The sequence below is a fragment of the Ammodytes marinus genome (assembly GCF_949987685.1).
Source record: "Ammodytes marinus genome assembly, chromosome: 17".
NCBI lineage: Eukaryota > Metazoa > Chordata > Actinopteri > Uranoscopiformes > Ammodytidae > Ammodytes > Ammodytes marinus.
This window is the reverse complement of record NC_137221.1, coordinates 26,441,543-26,463,034: the sequence shown is the minus strand read 5'-3', so window position 1 is coordinate 26,463,034 and position 21,492 is coordinate 26,441,543. Positions and strand designations below refer to the sequence as shown.

At 42.9% G+C, this 21,492-nt stretch overlaps 1 protein-coding gene across 1 annotated transcript in view; it reads right to left on the bottom strand.

The window, feature by feature from the left end:
* The window catches only part of foxo6b (forkhead box O6 b), a gene marked incomplete at both ends in the record, with an annotated part of 46,876 nt that extends 28,015 nt beyond the window's left edge, over positions 1-18,861 (bottom strand). Inside the window, one exon of the mRNA XM_080044970.1 lies at positions 18,361-18,861. Coding sequence (XP_079901096.1) covers positions 18,361-18,861 — 501 coding nt within the window. The remainder of the gene's footprint in view (positions 1-18,360) is intronic.
* Positions 18,862-21,492: the final 2,631 nt, after the last annotated feature.

Sequence of the window (21,492 nt, the reverse complement as noted above, 5' to 3'; positions counted from 1 at the left end):
AGATAGTTCCATGGCTATCAGCAGCTAGCTAACGTTAGCTTGTTAGCTAAACTTTAGGAAAAAGAGTTAGAAACCAGATAATGTTAGCATCCATCCTTATAGGTGTGAACACACCAAACGGGTTGGGTGCGGTGGCGGCGTTGAAAAATCCTATTTTTCCATAGGGAACCATTGGTTTAGGCGCGATGATGCGTTAGCCGCGGTAAAGCAGTGCTTTGGGCGCGGTAGCCGCGTTACCAAAGCGTCACCGCACCATCGCACCAACGCGCAAGTTCAAAAAATTTAACTTTTAACGCTCCAATGCGTGACGTTTAGCCGCGTTGGCCAATCAGCGGTGAGCTTGACCCGACGTCACGGACATTGGCATGATGGGAGGACAGCACAGAGGCTGAGAAACACCGAGGAGGAAATGTAGGCTATTTGCGGCTGGTTGCCTGGTGCTGTATGAAACCGCTTTGGTGTTAGAAGACGTGGGGAAAGTGAGCCAGGAGAATGGGCTTCCTGGTTAATTCAGTGAATATAGCGGCTGTGCTTTAGCCGATAAACCAAGTTAGCACCGGTCGGATAGCATTAGTTAACTCACCCGGTTGTGTGCGGCCACCACCTCCATATAATGAACCCAAACATAACGGCTAAGTCCGGGGAACTTTCACGAGTACAGCGAAGCACCGGTGTTCATGCCTATATCTACGCCAGCCACGGTCCCGTCACAGCCAGGTAGGGTAGGTGCGAACACACCAAACGGGTTGGGTGTGGTGGCCAACGCGCCCAAAGCACCTGATCTGGCGCTTGGTCATTTTGTGTCAAAAAATTGTTCAACACTACGCAGCTAGTCTCCCCCCGCCCCCCCCCCCCCGATATATTTATTCCCCTAATCAACCATGGCTGCGATCAGACCCGACCCGACACAACAGCGATCATGTCCGCACAAAAACAACAACAACTCGGCCAACAATTGTGCAAAAAGACAAATAAACAGCAACTGAACGGCATTACAGATTCACGCAACTCGGAAATGAACACAAACAGCAAGGCAGCACCATAACAAACACATTTACCTCTAGAGACTAGTTAAGGGCATTCTACATTTGAAAGCATCTCTGGCTAGTACTTTTTGATGTCTTGCTGTATTGTTGGGTGAAGAGTCTGATAATCTTTCAAAAGAGGCAATCCTTAGGCCCTGGTACTAGCTGAGAAAAAATACTTTTAGCTTAATAGCTATAAGTCACATGTTTTACAGTGACATCAGTTATCTCTTGGATGGCTAACAGCTAGGTAAGACAACCAACCTCAGGCAACTAGACTGTGATTTAAACTGCTACCAAGTAACCTTTGTGTCTGTTGAGGTAGTCTAGTTGGACACAGATCAATCTTATAAGGAAAAATAAACTTGACAAAATTGACCTCACGGCCATATTATCACTCATCCCTTCTTGTTGTTGTTGTTGTTGTTGATGTTAGCTTTTACATGGACCTATTATTTGTGTATTGTCCTCATGCCCGAGGTGCTTGTTGCTTGGTGGTGACTCACTTCGAAGTATAGCAAAACATTTAACTGACTCATCTGTATGTGGCTTCACCTTTAGAGAGAGAGAGAGTCATTTGTTTTAAAGCATGGCAGTCATGAGAGATGAAGGCGTGTGTGCTCTGTAGGAGAATAATAAATCAAGCCCTTCACATACACTGTAGAGACCTTACACTAAGCTAGGTCACTGCAGCTGGCCACAGTTTGAGTATAGTATCCACATTAAAAAGCATTGCAGCACATCTATTTTCTCTCATGAAAACAGAACCACAATACTCAAAAGTAAAATCTAAATCAAGATTCTAAGTTCTACCAGACGATGACTGTTTTGGATGTGTTAGTTAAGTGCAATTGCTGCGGAGGAGCGGGGCTTAATCTACAGACACAGATTTGAATTTCTTTACGTGTGCTGAAAAGGCGAGATGGAGGATGACAGGACAGGAGTTTAGATAACAGAGGAGTGAGGGAGGAGGAGAGGGAGAAAGAGAAAGAGTGTAGAGTTCATTTGAGGCTATAGATGTCATCAGGCATCACATGGGCTAGAATGCTAAACGCCACGCTCAGAATCTCTGACCTATTTCCATCAAACTGTCACAGAATTCCACTGAGAGGCCGTCTTATGCTGCTAACCTCTGTCTGCCTCCCAGACCGCCCTCAGTGAGCCCACACACACACACACACACACACACACACACACACACACACACACACACACACACACACACACACACACACACACACACACACACACACACACACACACACACACACACACACACACACACACACACTGTAATTCTGCTCAGCTGTGATTTGAAGCAGGTTAGGGTTATACAAGGCGGACAAGAACATAGTTTTTTCAAGCACTGGTTAATTGTGAGATTTTTGTCTCTTCAGTTTCCATAATATGTCTTCATTAATACTACTATAAATCAAAGGTCCAAAATGCACTATTCTAGAGATGTTAATTTGTTGATTTGACAAAACTGTGTCTATCAATTTCTCCCTATAAAACCATCTTCAAAAGACATTATCTAAACATAAGTTTATTTAAATATTCTGAACTAGAAATCTCAATTTCTGAAGCAATTACATCAACAAAACTTTCCATTATCATTCTTGGCACTATTCTGAAGGTTATTACAGAAGGATCAGTTCATATGTTGTTCATTGTCTTATTTATCATATACATTGTCTTCTTAAAAACATGCTGAAAATTGCATTTTTTAAGACCTGTACATAGAATTTTTAGATTCATAAAATATAAAGAAAAACGTTGGCCGCTAATATCTAGATCTATTTTTCTAATCTAGATTTTCGGTTTTTAATGAGATGCATATCTGAATGTCAGTTATCAACCGACAACGTTTCATGATGATGTCTGATCAACAATCTAAAATGAGATGAATTGTAAGTGATTTCAACTCAGCTCCAGGCTTGAGATGCTTGCATTGTCATTTGTCCAAATGTGCCGTTGGGACTGATGAATATTCATCAAGTGAAACAAACTCTTCCCTGACCCTTCTTTGGGCTGACAATAGACAGTTGGCATGTTCTTGTCTGTGTCTGGACACCTTACTATTGTTACTCAGCTATTGTTTTAACAGACTTCTTAGGCGGCAGTGGCGAAGTGGGTAGGGAGATCGTCCTCTGGAGTGCTGGGTCGGAGGTTCGATCCCCCGTCTCCCCTCCACATGTTGAAGTGTCCCTGAGCAAGACACTGAACCCCAAATTGCTCCCGATGGTTCAGAGAGCGCCTTGCATGGCAGCTACTGGTATCGGTGTATGAGTGTGTGTATGAATGGGTGAATGTGGTAAGAAATGTAAAGCACTTTGGGGCTGAGAAAATCGTCTAAAAAGCGCTATATAAGTCAAGTCCATTTACCAATTATGAGTGGATGAAGATAATGAGCAAATGATCCTGCTCTTAACTTGTCAACCATTATCAAAGTGCAATTACGCACTGCTTTAAATGAGAACCCATTCAATTGCCAGCACATGAATGGGACTTGACTGATGCAGAACGTCATCTGAACATGACTGAGCTGCACCAAGAACAATATGAAACAATAGTGATAGATGGTACAGTCAAATGATGGAGTCAAGCAGTTTACTAATACACCCTGAAACTGCTTCAGCCATTAGTTTTTCTCAAAAATTATGAAGCTTTTTGTCATCTGTTGATGTGTACAGATCAATGTATCAGATTCCATCACAGTCCAACTTCCCATCCCGAATTTGAGATTTTTTAGTTTTCTGAATTGGTTCAGTGATTGAGCCTAGTGCAAGAATGGTTGCGTTGCGAATCGCATACTCTTTCTTTTTTCTATTCTACATCCGACGATAGAAATAATCTAGTTAGGATGCAGTAGGCATACTATTGGGACATACTTTTACTCTTTTATTTCATCATAACATTGCGCCTTGAACTTGCCTCTTGCTTTTATATCCGTCGCATCCCCGTTTGTTTTCATATGGAGGCTTCGTCGATGTGACGTCACTTCACGTGCGCACTGGATTGTGGGTCAGAATTGCCCAAATAGGATGCAGATTTCAACACTAACAATCTTGGCCGGAGGAAGTAGGACATCCGGGTACTTCTAACCATCCTAAATCTGGCCACAAGAATCGGGACATCTTAATCTTTTTTCTACCATACTAAATAGTAGAACGCAACCAACGTTCTTTTTTTCTTAACCTTAAACCACTTACCCTGCATTCCAATCCCCATACTTCCCTACTATTTAGTATGCCAGAAAAAGATTTAGGATGTCCTAATGCATGCACGTCAATTGTAGTATGCTGAAAATACATAGATGACCCCCTAACTTCAATAGCATTTTGGAGTACTCGTCTTTATTCTCAACATAATGAAACGAAAATCTTAATTATCTGATTTTTTTCTCTCTCACGTGGCCCTAAAACTCTTCTGTACTTTAGTATGTAGTGTAGTAAAAAGAAAAAGTATTTTATTTGGAATGCACGATAGCCTTCATTGTGAGGTCTGCTTGTATGTTCCAAATCGGGTTCACCAAAGTTTCTCAACAGCACAAACTGTTGGTGAGTAGTCGCACACTCATTATACTGTATTCTATCATTTGTCTGATCATTGCCAAATTGTCACGTAAAGCTATGTGTTCCACACCATGGGTGGGCAAAATGTTATACTTGAAATACTAGAAATGTCACCCAAAAGCAAAAAGTAGACATGTCCCACTAGAAGACCTCTAGTCCATTGTATTAGGCCACCTGGAGAAACAAGTACACTTGAATACGGCCTTCACAGTAATAGTGTGTGGGTATCTTGACAGTAGTAGGCTAGTTTGACATGTGGAGAAATATATATAAAAGCAAAACAGTCCATGGCTGTGTTTGAAAAGCCCTACTAACATCCTCCTTCCTACAAACTCAACATGTATACTACATACTGTCTACTTATGCACGGTTCTTCGTCAGTTTACACTGAAGTATACAGAAGCAATAAATAATAATAATAAAAAAAACGTCTGTGTCGTTTGAAAGGACGCAATAGTAGGGATTTTTAAACACAGCCCCAGACTAAAATGATGGGGACTGTTAAAAATCCTGGAGTTGAGCGAAGGGCATACACTCCATTGTATGTGATGGTACACAGTCAGATGCGGTGGAGAATCTTCCTGGACATTAACTTGAACATAGACCCTGAGGCAGCTGTCACAGAACTACGGAGCTGTACAAGCTGTCATGCATAATTACTCGTATCGTATTGATTTTGTGTTCAATTTATTTTATTTTATTTTTCGGATTGGCAACTGCTTTGGCCCTAACTAAAACATCTTGTCAGTTATTGGACAGATTGTCATTACATTTTGTTCAGACGGTCATGGATCATGAGTGCATTGAGTCCATTTCTCCCCATGAAACCCTGGCTCTGGCAGTTTTGGTGCCTTCTCCAGCTAACTGGGTTGCAGGGACTTATTCACCTTATTAAACAATGGAGACATTTCCCTACACTAGAGTGAGCATTTGCATGTTTGTTCTTAATTTGTATAGTCCAATAAATCCATCCAAAACACAACTCTACTTTGAAGCGCCTCAATGAAAAAGAGATGTCCACCTGTCATGACGGGATCAATTCAGAAAGCATGAAACATATTCGCCTTTTGGAGAGAGAGAGAGAAAAAAAGATGGAGGCTACAGCTATATGTTGCTAATGCTTCAAGCAGGAAAAAGGCAGAGTGATACAATGTTTGTACAATAGCCATTCAGGTGCTGCCTTCCACTAACAGACGGAGCCAGGCTCCTCCCCACAGAGATTGGAGAAAGTTCAGACTGATCTGTGGGAGAGAAATGGATGTGAAGCATCAGGCTGCTCTCACCAGGCTTGTGCCAGGTTAGTTCCTTCTTCACGCAGCCCATTCCAACTTGCATGAGTATTGTCTATCAGTTCTGTGTTACTGAATTACATTTATTAAATCTCTGGTACTATCATATGTGGGGAATCTCTAAAGCGGTAACTTAAATTTGAAATACCAAGCCACCATTTAAATGCACTGCACAAGTCTGATACTACTTGTCAAGCAGCGCTGGACCCCTTGATTATACATGCCCTGCTCAATACAGAAAATCTGGGGTTGAAAAAGCCACGATCCAGGTCATCCATTGTGGCGCTGAGTGGTTGACTCTCCCAGCAGCATTAATCACAGAGCCCCTTGTCCTCTGACTGATTACCTCCCATCAGTCTTGCTTTGCTGAGCCCTCCAACAGGAGAAAGCCCTCGTGAAGATCTGATTAAAACATGGAAGTGACTCATAATAGGAGCACATGCCCCGGCCCTGGAGTCCATAGTCATCAGCTCTGAGTGGGATTTATCTACTCATCTCCAAATGTCCACTCACCTTGCTCACACACAGCTACTGGCGAGAGAGGGGGACCTGCTGTGTGAAGAGGTGAGGTCTGGAAGAGAACCAGTGGAGATCTGTGTGTGTGTGTGTGTGTGTGTGTGTGTGTGTGTGTGTGTGTGTGTGTGTGTGTGTGTGTGTGTGTGTGTGTGTGTGTGTGTGTGTGTGTGTGTGTGTGTGTGTGTGTGTGTGTGTGTGTGTGTGTGTGTGTGTGTGCTAGTCGTTTGCAGCTGCAGACAGGAGGGGGAGTGAGAGTGTCTGAGAGGCACATCCTGCCTGCAATTAAGGTGGAATCAGAGAGAGAGATCTGTGCTGCCTTGATAATGAGCCTCATCTGAATTATTAACTAGAGCTGTACCCCCCGGACCTGGACTCCCATCAGGCCTGGCTACACAACAACAAGAGCAGATGCACACTGACACACAGGCACGCATACACACACACACACACACACACACACGCTCACACACACACACACACACAGGCATGCACACACACACACACGCGCGCACACACACAAAGGCACGCAAACACACATATGCACACACACACACACACAGGCACGCATACACACACACACACACACAGGCACGCAAACGCACACACACACACATGCACTCAAACACACACACACACACACAATCACACAAACATAGGCACACACACAAACAAAATACACAGAATCTTCAGATCCATATACATACCTCGGTTAAGACCCATTTAGAATGTGCAGGAACTCAGAAAACTAATCCCATTTGCAGTGAAAATGGGGGCAGCACATGACTTGGAGTGGTCCTCATAAGGCATTATAATGCATCAAAAGCCCATTACAAACGCACTCTGAGTGCATGATGATTTATTCAAATTGGTGCATAATATAATGGGTACAATATGCAGAAAGTTAAGGAGTTGAATACTTTATGAAGAAACTGTGATATTAATCACATTCAATTGAGTTCAAATTCAAGATGCATGATTACATTAGGAGATTATTCTCTGATTCCAGAAGGATTTAGAACCACTTTGGCTCTGCTGTGAATTGATGGATTGGGGAAAACTATTTAACAGTGTTCTTCCATGGCAGACATTAATTCATATTCATATAGGATGATCAATAACTTGTACTTTACATCAGCAGTAGTTCTGTGGTGTTGTTGTTCGTTTGTTGTTTTGCACAATAAGCATTATGAAATATGAGATACTGTATTGTACTGGAAACTGTACTGCTTGGTTTCCAATCACAAATAGTGATTTTGCAAACCATGCTGTTGTGTTTTCACCTAGCTATATAAAACTTGCTCATATTACATAATTAATCACCTTTAAGTTATTGCAAGTAGGTGTTTGTCTTAAATCTAGAACGGTGACACTTATGTATGACTTTAAATAGGTTAAATCACACAAGTTGGTATCTATTATTGATACATAACACTCCCTAATATGCGTACATAAATCACAAATAGTGATTTTGCGAACCATGCTGTTGGGTTTTCACTATTCATATAAAACTTGCTCATATTGCATAGTTAATCACCTGTAGGTTTGTATTAGAGCAATACAATTCAAACTAGTAAAGGATTAGGTGATTCAAATGAATTAGAAAGTAAATTACAAGTTTTTAAATGTTACATTATTGTATTGTTGGATCACAAATGTGTTACCTATAGCACATTACCTCACAACAATAATTAACTTTGTGACCCAAACAATCTTTGTGAATCATTGTTATGGACCACATAACTAAAGCAATCTGAAGTTGTTCAGTAGAATATGAACAAATACATGGAGGCCAATGGCTGACTGAAAAATATATCAAAACAATTTTAGAGCATGATTTTCTTTAAATGTCAGCACACATGTTAATAATATACAGTCATTGTATTGCTTCAGAGCTATACAACTTAAGGAAATACTGTTCATGTGATAGATTGACGAAGACATTGATGCTGACACTTCAGATAATATATTCAAAGTTAAATATTACTCATGGAGTAACGGTAATGGATCACATAACGTAAACTGCTTTCAGCTCATCTCACTTCACCCCACCTGTCTCCCATGTTTGGTCACTGTCTTCTTATGCTTTTTGGCGGGGTGTAACTGTACACAGAATTTTGGTGCTCTGAAACATGTGCAATGACAAAATAAAGTTGATTGATTGATTGATTGGTTTTCATTATTATAGAAGTCAAGGAAAACCAATGGCAGTAGATAATGACATGTGGTGCTTGTGATGTAAAGTGTATAGAAGCTGATAGTAAGCTTCCTGCTATGGTGATTTAAGGCCATGTTAGTGGTGTAACTACATTATGTGCTGACCTGGTCCTGTGTCAGTGTGATAGTTAACACAGAGGACTGCATGTTTCATTTATATATATATATGAAACACCAGGGTGTATATATATATGCTATATTTGACAGTACAGAGTTGAAATGGGGAGACAGACAGAGCGAACCTGCGACCACTGCAATGAAGGCCGGAGCCAATATGGTACGCGCTCTATCCGCTACACCATCCGAGCGCCCCCACTGCATGTTTTTAGACTAGCGTTCTGCTCATGGTCCCAGCCAGACAGCAGAACATTTTGAAGCAGTGAGGGTCTGCTAGACAACACAGGGAGAGACATTTACCACACACAACCACCACCAGCACCAGGCACCATTCCCAAAGATCCGCCTGCCTGACTAACTGTTGTGTGTCTGGACTCGGTTTTCTCTCTGGAATTTCCGTCTGTGGAGCATTTTTTTACTCAAGCTGATTTATTTCCAACCGATTGAAGTGTTCGGGGCTGAGGGCGAGAATATTCTGCTCTATTCCAACCGCTATGACTCATGTGAACAGTGAAACAACCCCGCCTCCTCCACGGTGCATCCCCTGTTTGCATCCAACAGCCCCGCTCCAGATTGAAGAGAGGAGCTGAAACTGAATTCAGAATCTTACCAAGCATATCACTCTAACCTCTAGTCAAAATAACGTGTGGCACTTAATATAAGACACGATCACAACAAGCAACATTACAGTTTGATATAGTTTGCGTGTGTGTGTGTGTGTGTGTGTGTGTGTGTGTGTGTGTGTGTGTGCGTGTGTGCATGATGAGAAAGACGATTAGAATTACACAAAGGCTCTTCCTATTACTAGTAACAAATGCTCAATGAGTATTTCGGTAACAATTTAAAATAAGGGTACGTTAATTAACTGTTAGTTAATGCTTATTTGAGGCTTAATAAGCATTTACTAAGCATTACCTAACTGTTATTAAATGCTTAGTAAATGCTTAATAAACATAAACTAAGCATTAACTAACTGTAACGCTTAGTTTAGGCTTAACTTAGCATTAGTTAATGAAGCTTGTTAAAAACTTAGCATTAACACTTACTTAATGCTTAAAAGGTGTTAACAATGCATTAACTAACCATGAATAACAGCTAATTAATGTACCCTTATTGTAAAGTGTTAGCAGTATTTCTAGCTAACATCAAGATATATCTCATCTTAAAATGCTATAATATCACTCAATAATCTTATTTCAAGTAGGTGTTTATCTTAAGTCTAGAACGGTGACACTTGTGTGTCATTTCAAACAGGTTAAGTCACACAAGTTGGGCTTCTAATGATACATAACACTTCCTAACATAAATCAATACAAATAAAATGTAAATCAATAAAGTCAAATATACCTTAAAATGAGTTTTCTCAGCTGATTTGGATAACACAGCAGATGTGTCTTACTTATTGCAAGGTAAATACATCTTCACCTTGTATTGCTTGTTTTTTTTCCCCCAATATTATCCGGCCCCTCTTTCTCTTCAAATGCCTGTTTTCGCTCAGCACCAACTGACAAGGCAACTGATCTGAAATCTGTCCGTCTCCACATGGCCTCCTTTACCATTCAAGCCCTCTGCCTCTCTCTCTCTTCCCAACTCTATTCTGTCCATTCACAGTTCAGCCCACACTGATCACATGAGTGTGGAGCTGACAGTCTCCAATACAACAACCCCTTCGTCTTTCCAAATCTCTCTCTCCATATTCCCCCACGCCCGCCCCCGGTTAACCCAGCACCAAGCCAGCCAACTCCTTCTCCTTCTGCCAGGGCCTTTGTGATAATAACAATAACTATGTGGAGCTGGAGTGTGTGCATAGGGGGCTTCTTCTCTTGAGCCAGTGCCAGCCCCCCCCCCCCCCTCAAAGCCTGTTCCACCATCTCTCCAAACCAATTCCCCCTCTGTCTGTCTGTCTGTATGTACAGTATCTCACAAAAGTGAGTACACCCCTCACATTTATTCACATTTTTCTTTATATCTTTCCATGTGACAACACTGAAGAAATGACACTTTGATACAATGTAAAGTAGTCAGTGTACAGCTTGTATAACAGGGTAAATTTACTGTCCCCTCAAAATAACTCGACACACAGCCATTAATGTCTAAACTGCTGGCAACAAAAGTGAGTACACCCCTTAGAAAAAATTTACAAATTGGGCCCAAAGTGTAAATATTTTGTGTGGCCACCATTATTTTCCAGCACTGCCTTAACCCTCTTGGGCATGTAGTTCACTAGAGCTTCACAGGTTGCAACTGGAACCCTCTTCCACCCATTTATGACAGCATCACAGAGCTGGTGGATATTAAAGACCTTGCGCTCCTCCACCTCCCGTTTGAGGATGCCCCAAAGATGCTCAATAGAGTTTAGGTCTGGAGACATGCTTGGCCAGGCCATAACCTTTACCCTCAGCTTCTTTAGCAAGCCACTGGTCGTCTTGGAGGTGTGTTTGGGGTCGTTATCATGTCGCAATACCACCCTGCGGCCCAGTTTACGAAGGTTGAGTGCACATGGTCAGCGTCGTACACAGAGGTTGGCTTTGGAAAATAGACGTATGAGTGCTGCCAGCATTGCTGAAGGGCATGAAGGGGTGGGGGGTCAACCTGTCAGTGCTCAGACCATACGCCGCACTCTGCATCATACTGGTCTGCATGGCTGTCATCCCAGAAGAACGCCTATTCTAAAGATGATGCACAAGAAACCCCACAAAAAGTTTGCTGAAGACAAACAGACTACGGACATGGATTACTGCAACCATGTCCTGTGGTCTGATGAGACCAAAATACATTTATTTGGTTCAGATGGTGGTAAGAGTGTGGAGCGGCAACCAGGTGAGGAGTACAAAGACAAGTGTGTCTTGCCTAGAGTCAAGCATGGTGGTTGGAGTGTCATGGTCTGGGGCTGCATGAGTGCTGCTAGCACTGGGGATCTACAGTTCATTGAATTCTAACATGTACTGTGACATACTGAAGCAGAGCATGATCCCCTCCCTTCATAAACTGGGCCGCAGGGCAGTACTGCAACATGATAACGACCCCAAACACCCCTCCGAACGACCACTGGCTTGCTAAAGAAGCTGAGGGTAAAGGTTATGGACTGGCCAAGCATGTCTCCAGTCTTAAACCCTATTGAGCATCTTTGGGGCATCCTCAAACGGGAGGTGGAGGAGCGCAAGGACTCTAATATCCACCAGCTCCTTGATGTCCTCATGAATGGGTGGAAGAGGATTCCAGTGGCAACCTGTGAAGCTCTGGTGAACACCATGCCCAAGAGGGTTAAGGCAGTGCTGGAAAATAATGATGGCAAAACAAAATATTGACACTTTGGGCCCAATTTGGACATTTTTTCTTAGGGGTGTACTCACTTTTGTTGCCAGCAGTTTAGACAGTAATGGCTGTGTGTCGAGTTATTTTGAGGGGACAGTAAATTTACACTGTTATACAAGCTGTACACTGACTACTTTACATTGTATCAAAGTGTCATTTCTTCAGTGTTGTCACATGGAAAGATATAATGAAATATTTGAAGAAATGTTAGGGGTGTACTCACTTTTGTGAGATACTGTATGTCTGCCTGTCTGTCTGGGCTGGAGCCTCACAGGCATTATGGCTGCTATCAATGTGCTCAGCAGCAGGGGCCACCGCCACCACCACTCTCACACTCAATCTCTCTCTCTCCCTCTCTCCCTCTCCCTCTCTCACTCTCTCCCTCTCCCTCTCTCTCCCTCTCCCTCTCCCTCTCCCTCTCTCCCTCTCTCCCTCTCCCTCTCTCCCTCTCTCACTCTCTCCCTCTCCCTCTCTCCCTCTCTCCCTCTCTCTCCCTCTCTCACTCTCTCCCACTCCATTCTAAATCCAATTTAAAAAAGGTTTTATTGGCAGGACAAATAATACCTTGTTCTCCAGGATGCCTGCTCTTTTTTATTTCTCTGTCTGTGCTGTGTACCTCATTCTCCTTCCTCCGTCTCCATCCCAGCAGAGCAAGGTGAGGGCCATCAGCGTGGGCGGTACTACTTTACGTCAAGTGCATTGTGATGCATTACAAGCAGATAACAAGCATGTGTAGAGGTAAAGATTCACTCAGTAATCAGGCATATAGAAGAAGGTTTACCAACCTAAAGTATGTCTGTATTGTAGGGATCTCAGGAATCTTCCTAATTGTAATGTAATCTGTTGTTTCATGCATATACTTCATATCCCATTTGTGTTCTTGTAAATATTTTTTTTTAATATTTATTTTGTCTCCCTTTAAGAAATTTGTCACCAGAAATGTCAGTAACAATGTCCAAACATTAACAGGATTTGCTCCATTGCCTCTAAAGATCTAATCTTAAACCTTGTATTGGGTGTGTTATTGGAGGTTTACCTACTGGGCCCCTCAAACCAAAATCTTACATTTAGTTTTAGGTAATATTAAAAATTCATAAGAAAATAAGCAGCAATCACTGTTAAAGTTTTGAAGAAAAGTCAATCCTATAAACAGTGAGAAGAGCACAGACAAATGCAAAAACAGAAATCTTTCATGTGAAATAAATCAAAAGTGATATTTAGATGATCAGATGATTTAGTGTGTGGGCTACAGGGTATAAACTCATAGTCTAAAGCTGATAAGGGAATATGTGTTTCTCTTTACCGGATGTCTGTTTGCCATATTCTCTTGGATAACTGACTGCTTGTCCGTATATTGATTATATTTGAGTCAAATCTATCAATTTGCCATCTTTAACATCTGCTAACAATTATTGCTCATATATTTATTTTGCACCTACTTTTCTGCACGGATATATAAAACAGAGACCTTAACCTGATCCATACCCAAAGCTATGTTTTCTCTTTATTTCATCCATGTAACACACAGTCTGATATCATGCCCTAGGTAGTAAATAGAGCACAACATAACCACAAAAAAACAAAGAGTCCATGGCATGGATGCAAAATTATAAAAATGTATGAGTTTTAAAACAGAATATATATATTTTTCACTATTGAGTTAACTATTGAGTGCCTATTGTGATTGAGGGAAAGGGGGTCATTTCGGAACAGGTCATTCTCTTTTTGCATCTTCCATACTGCACATTTTATATCTACATGGAACACATGTCATGAATGAACATGAGAGATTGCCATAGTCAGAGAGAGACAGAGAGTACATTGCATTTGAAGTTATCCTAAAGCCACAACACACCTCAACCCGACTAAAACAATGGAATGTAGTGAATGTAGCATAGGGGTCTTATCTGCTATAGCAGTTCTCTACCATATACAGGTGTGAATACATTCTGTGTGGAACGGCGCTTCAACTGATCCAAACTGCTTCCAAATATGGTGCATTCATGAGCAATTACAGCCTGATGAAAAACACATTCAGTAATGCTTGTTAATCTAAGCAGCCGTCTTTCAGGTGTTGGATGTCGGACCAAAACAATAAAAACTCACTTGGTGATTTGAACAAGACTGTGAGAGTGACCACATTTTTTCGACATTGACCAATACATCTACTTTTGGTGATTTAGAAAAGCTCCATGTGCTGTCCGTGTATTACACATGGGATATGTGGAGGGGGTAGTGTCCAGGCTAAAACAGGGAGTTAAATAGTTACTTTAAAAAGAAAAGGCAAACAAAGAACCAATGCTAAAATGCTAATGAATCCTTGTGTGCATTGCCGCATTTTTGCTCATTATATGACAGTCTGATTACAACAGTCACACGCCCACGGTTGTGCTTTGAATGTCTGTGAAGCGTTTAGGTAAACCCAGCTAGCTCCTATATGCCTGGTGCTGACTCTGTGTACAGTACATAGCCTGCAGACCGGCCACAGCTCAGCACAGCCATTCCCACGCAGAGCCCCTTGTCAAACCAACACAACAGTGTGTTTGCTTGTGTGTGTGTGTGTGTGTGTGTGTGTGTGTGCATGCTTGTGTGTGCGTGTGTGCGTGCGTGTGTGTGTGTGTGCATGCTTGTGTGTGTGTGTGTGTGTGTGTGTGTGTGTGTGTGTGTGTGTAAGAGGAGCGCAGACCCCCAGCATCACCGCAGCCATGACCACCTACAGAAAGTGAACTCACTTCATGCGACCAATCACAGCCTCCCACCTGGGATGCAATAACAATCACTTGACCACAGTGACTGTACAGCAGTCAGAGGGTTCCATACATAGTAATCCACATGTTCAACCTGCTGCCAGATTCTTAAAGGCACCATGTGTAATATTCCAGCAATTTAATTCCAGCAATTGGCGATTAAAGAAATCCATACACTACCACTAGACACACGAAGGGGTGTGAAAGATATCCAATACGCTGCCATAGCTTTAGTGCTTGACACAACAAGTGAGTGACACCTCAGCAGTGTGTGAGTACAGTATGTGAGTGTGTGTACTTGTGTGCGTGGGTGCATGTGTGCGTGCGTGCTTGCGTGTGTGTGTGTGTGTGTGTGTGTGTGTGTGTGTGTGTGTGTGTGTGTGTGTGCTAGGTATTAGGAGGCAGGAGAAGCTGGCGGCCCAGATGAAGACAAAGAGCCCAGAAGCTGAATGGGGCAGACAGGATTACACAACAGCTCTTAAAGACATGCTTTTAATAGCAAGACTGACTGGATCTTATTTCCCTCCCACTCATCCCATCCAGCCCTGCCAGTCCAAACACCCCCCACACCCCCCACCCTATATGTTCGCCAGTGATCCTGTACCTCCGTGTCTCAAATCTCATTAAAACCCTTGCCAACTGTTACAGTCCAAAACATGTGCAAGCATGTGTGTGTCTCACTCACTCTCTCCTTTTTTTATTTTTATGTTTGGTTGTTGTTGAGGAGCGTTATTATGATGGAATCAAGTTGTTTTTCACCCAGACTTGGAGCCCACCCTCCACCAATCAGATCCCTTGGCCTGAGAGCAGCCAATCAAACCCTCCAGGCAAAGCTGGGAGGGGTGAAGGTACAGTAGGCATCAAGCTGGGCATCCCATGGGCAGCACAAACAAGGCCGTGGGACTTAAGCCCTGCTTTAAATCCAATTTGAAAACCCTCCCCCCGCCCCTAAACACCATACCATAAAGATCGGTAGTTGGCGCTCCGCTCAGACCTAAATCAAATGGTGATTTGATTGAGATTAATCTGCATTTTAATACTGCTCAATTGGAGGCTGGTAGGGAGCCAAATGAGATGTGGAGGCAGGAGGGGGGAAAAGCATTGAGGAAAGCCTGCGTGGGAGAGGGACTAAAAAAGAAAGGAGTCGATGGCTCTTATCGTACAAAATGCTGTAAGGATATGATAACATGACAGCAGAGGCAGAGGGAGGGTTTTGGATCAACTCAATGTCAAACACACAGATGGTGTGAAATGCCTGCTAATCCCACAGCGACGCGTTTCCCACTTTCCTCTGTATTCAGGCAGAAAGCCAGAACATGCACAGGACAAGCCATAACTTCAAACAGAATCTTAAAGGGCCAAAACGACCAATGTTACAAGCTCAGTTTACTTGTCATCACCAAGTGATGCTCAGGCCGCAAAAACAATGATAGAATGTCTCCTGTGACTCTGGAGGGAGCTTAAAGATTGAGGGGGAAAACAACAACACAACCCAGATGATGTCAGAGTGATGTCATAACCGTTATCTGGCTCTAGCTCTGTTGCATGTTGGGGTCAAGCCTTAAACATGTTCACTGAAAGCCTGTGTTGTCCTAACTGGTAGTGTGGGGTAGGACAGAGATGGGCAGGGAGGGTCTATAAACTATGTCTTGAGTTGCATTATGGGAATTGTAGGACACAGTGTTTTTGGAGCTTGGCTCATACTTAGGTTCATCCTCAGTCTGTTTCAATTGTCCTCCAATCTGTATATTATTGTGAATTCCCCAACCTTGTGTAAGTAAAAACATATGTCTGTGGAGTGACTCTTTAAAAATGTTTCCCTGCCTATCTATAAGATTGTCATGGTGTTGTATGGCAGAACAATGCCAGAAAATACAGATTTTTTGGGGGGCCTTTTTTCTCAATTAGACAGATGTTTGGGAGAGACAGGCAAAGACTGGAAGACATGCAGAGAACTGACCCGGGTTGGATTCGATCCCGGGTCTGCTGCGAGGCCTGAGCCTCTAGGGGGGGGGGGGGGGGGGACTCTGTTTCAATTGGGACACTGCACCCCCCCACCTCCCCACTTAATGCCAGAATATTTTAAAGCCTGTAGTGGATTTGAACTAGAAGGCAGTTATTGAGGCTACTCCCCTGTTCTGTTTGAGTTAACTGTCTATCCAGCACAATAACTGCATTTTTGACCTTTGATAAAACTCCTACTACGGACCAAATACCAAAAAATAACAATACTTATGTGTATTTTCAAATATATATTATTCCTTTTTTTCTTGTATATAAAGGAATCTGATTCAAATAATAATTGGTTGTGTAAAGATAAGTTTAGACTTCTCAATTGAAGTATCCACTCTAACATGTATTGCAAGGAGTCGATAATGACCAGATATAGGAACACAGTTTATATGTGTTTAGAATGTACTGAACTGCCATTCTAAGCAGCCGATCTAATTTAGAGTTTATTCATACTTGCTTTAAAATGAAGAATAATCCAGAAAGTTGGCATGCAGAGGCCAAATTTAAAAACAGTCCAACACAAAGGATACAGTAGGAAGAGGGGAAGCTACAGTTTAGGGCTTGGAAACAAAAGACCATTAATCCTCACGCAGAATGGTTGGTACACTTAAGTAGATTACAGCGACCAATCTATTAGATTAACCTTATATTCATTTAAATTTAAGGGATAATCTGTAGTTACATCTGCTTGCTGTGACACCCAATGTCATCATCTCTTGTTATTGTGCTTTTAAACCCCTCGCCCTGTGCCATGCTTTCGCACAGCCTGCGCGTAATTTCAACGTGCTCGTCCTCTGGATGGGGGCGGGGGCGGGGTGTGTGGCTCCAAACGGGTTTATCCCGAGCAACATGGCCGGCGGCGGCGTGGGTGATGCTCCCGTCTAAGGAAGCTGCACATCGGACTGGAGGCTCACTATGTCCCCGGTGTGACCCGAGAGAACGGGCGGAGATAACAGTTTGGAACCAGACACTTGCGTCACAGCGAGTAATACTTGCCTATCCAACAGTGAAGAGGGGGAGTTTGTACTCCGTGTGGCTTCACTCCTATACACAGGCTGCGAATCCTAAATAAGATGAACCCATTGAACCCAAACACGCTCCCCGCCCCTTTTCACTCCTCTGTAGCGCGGAGTGACACGGGGACACGCCACTGACATACATTGCCTGGACCAGGGGTCAATTATGTGGCTTTCAAATATGCAGAAAAGGGAGTTATGCTGCAGACACAGACTAAGGCTAAATAGCTTCTCCACTAAACACCTTCGCAATCAGAACATTGTTTGAGTCATGTGTTTTAAGAAATTCCAAAAGCATGAACCTCCACTTAACATTTGTACATGTAAAGTAACACAAGGATTAATGAGGACAACCACAGCTTCATAGGATACAGCCTTGATCTGTACTATTCATAATTCATAGTGACGTTTGGTCAACATTTATGCAGAGCTGCAGATAACTATAGGTTTAAAATCCACGTGTATACATAATTAGCATTAGATGTATAGCCATGCTATAGCCTACAGAATTACAAAATGTCATGTGTCTTTACCTTCCATCCGGCTGAACTGTTGCTGTCGCCTTTATCCTTGAAATAAGGGACAAAGCGAACCATCCAGTCGTAGATCTGGGAGAGGGTGAGTCTCTTGTCCGGGGCAGTGTCAATGGCACGGGTGATGAGGTCTGCATAGGACAGGTTTCCCCACGCGTTCCGTCGGGAGGACTTAGCTTTGCGCAGCTGGCCGGCCGCATCCAGCGCAGCCCCGGACATGCAGGCTGGAGCGGCGGCCACCACGGGGGCCGGGGAGCCGGCTGGATGCTTCATCTCCGCCGGAGCGCCGCCTTTCCTCTCGCCTCGGCACGCGGGCACGTTGTACTGCTGCTCCACTTTGACCGTCGCCAGACCCAGACCCAGACTCGCCTCCTCTTCAAAGTCCTCCGGACACGGCAGCGGCCAGGTGCACGACCGCGACCGACTGTGAGGCTCATATTCCGAATCGATATCAACCTGATGCGCGTCCATGCCGCCGCCGTTCTTCATCATCATCAGCATGATGAGGGTGATCTTCTTCCCGCTGAATAGATTTCAAAAATCCGGGCAAGGTCACTACACTTAAGCCTGTCAGTGTTGACGTGTGCCACTGCGTTACAATGCTCAGACTGCTCCTTTTATACAAAGAAAACAATAATTTCGTAGTGTTTGTCACACAGAGAGGTGATCAAGCCAGTATATAGGAAAGAGCCGGGCAGCGGTGTGGGGGTATTCTCATTCTCCTCCTCAGTGCAACAATGTGGCATCACATCAGGACAGAATGATGAAGGTGTATCCGATGCATCAACAACAGTATCAGTCCCTCTTCCATGTTAATTGCACAACACCGGTGCTGTGTGGCCGCAAATATACTGGACCAAGTGACGGTCAAACATCCTGAATAGCACAGACACACTTGGAAAGGCTGTCTGTCTGTTCTCGCTCCGGCTACAGCAGCAACAGTTGATCCTTTTGACAGTCGAGATGAGGTCCAGTTAGTGCAGGTGAAAAGAGGGGAACGTATTCAACTCCCAAAATGATTTGACTTTTACAAATTCTCTCCGGGCTCTGCTCTCTGCTGTACCTTCTTTTGCAGATTGGTTGGTGATCGGCTTCCAGCTGAAAACTCGCTGCGAGCGCAATTACTCCCTTTAGAAATAGAAAACAGACTCTCATGAATCATTTATATGAAGACGCACATTTCTAGACGAGAGAAAGAAAAAAAGCCCTAGTGGATTTGATTTGGAGCATCCCCTGCGTCTCCTCCGCCAGACGCATGACTTGGTGTGTGTAGTAAAGAAGATATGTCTACCTTTGTCTGTAGCTTTTCCCTTCACATGTCACATGGGTCTCGTCTCTCTCTGCCTCTATACTACGAGCCCCGTGTGTCTCTCAAGGCTTCAAGCCACTTAACTGTAGCCGGGAATAAAGTGGAATAAGTGCTGCTTCCATATAATTGGACGCCGCCTGAATCTAGTCACTCCCTCCAGAACAGGTTTCCAGCGGAGGAGGAGGAGGTTGTTGCTGTGTGTGTGTGTGTGTGTGTGTGTGTGTGTGTGTGTGTGTGTGTGTGTGTGTGTGTGTGTGTGTGTGTGTGTGTGTGTGTGTGTGTGTGTGTGTGTGTGTGTGTGTGTGTGTGTGTGTGTGTGTGTGTGTGTGTGCGTGCGTGCGTGCGCGCGTGTGTGTGTGTGGTGGGGGTGATATTCACGACAAAAGCCTACAGTTTCCAAAAGCATGGATTTATATACACAATACGCAAACACAAATACTTGTAGCATACCATCATCTTGTCCATATCCCAGTTTTTCACACCACCAAGAGTTGTGACGTCATCATTGCTGATTAAAGATACATTAAATAAACATTACATTTTTTTATCTTTGTTTTTGTCTTAATATAGCCTTATTTGTAATGTGCTTCCAGATCATGAGGAGACATTCACTGATTTTGACAAAAAGTGATTTTGACAACAAGCGTTTTCCAGAATCAATGAAAAGCATGAACCTCCACATATCATTACGTTAGCCTCATAGCATAATTGCCTAAATCATATTTACTCTATTCTACCTTTACTCTACATCTACTCTATTCTACATCTACTCTACTCTACATCTACTTTACCCTACTCTATAACCCTTAATTATGCTATTAGGCTAACAAAAAGTAGATGTAGAGTTGAGTAGATGTAGAATAGAGTAGATGTAGAGTAAAAGTAGAGTAGAGTAAATATGATTTAGGCAATCATGCTATGAGGCTAACGATTTGTAAATCTTAGTAAAGTATCATCAAGGTGTTTTGGATTAATGAGGCCAACCACAGCTTCATAGGATACAGACTTGATTGGTATTATTCTGCATAGTGACTTTTGTTCAACATTTATGTATTTTTTCCAATGCAGTTATCTATAAGTAAGACAGTACAGTTGTAGATAACTATAGGTGTAAATCCATGTTTCTAGGTAATTAACACTTTCTCCCCAGAGCTGTATATTACAGCTGATGTCACTAACCCTCCCAACGCAACCATGTGTGATTTATTTAGATGTTCTATACTTTCTGTTCTTTGTATTTCATTTGTTCACATTAACATATGCACACATACATGCTTACTGTAAAGTGTACATGCTGTTTGATAGCCCTCCCCACACTCCAAGGAAAAAGAGGATCTAGAAAAAATTCTGAAGCCTTTTGTTTGTTTTTCAAAGATATAAATAAGAAAAACTACTGGATGTGTCTTGTAAAAATACCATCAAAGAAGATATTGGACCAAACTCAATCAATTATTTGGTCAAGTTCATTTTAATTTTTTTTGGTTTTGTTTGTTTGTTACATCCAATAAAACCACATTAAATGTTGCAGGGGAAACCACTGAACCTTTCAACGTATTAAACTAAACTGTGCATTGTCATACAATCCAAAAAGAAAATCCTAATTATCAGATGCTGCGATTTATCCCTGTTTGTGGGGTCAATCAATCAACCCCCCCGCCCCCCTTCCTCTTTGTCACAGTGGTGGTGTGGCTCCATAAAGTGTTCTCCATCAATAGACACTCTGTGTGCTGTGAGCTCCTCTGGAAACCCCCAACGCTGATAGAGGCTCCTGCCACTCTCTGACGGCCGGTTGTCAGTGACAACCATAACCTCAAATGCACCTA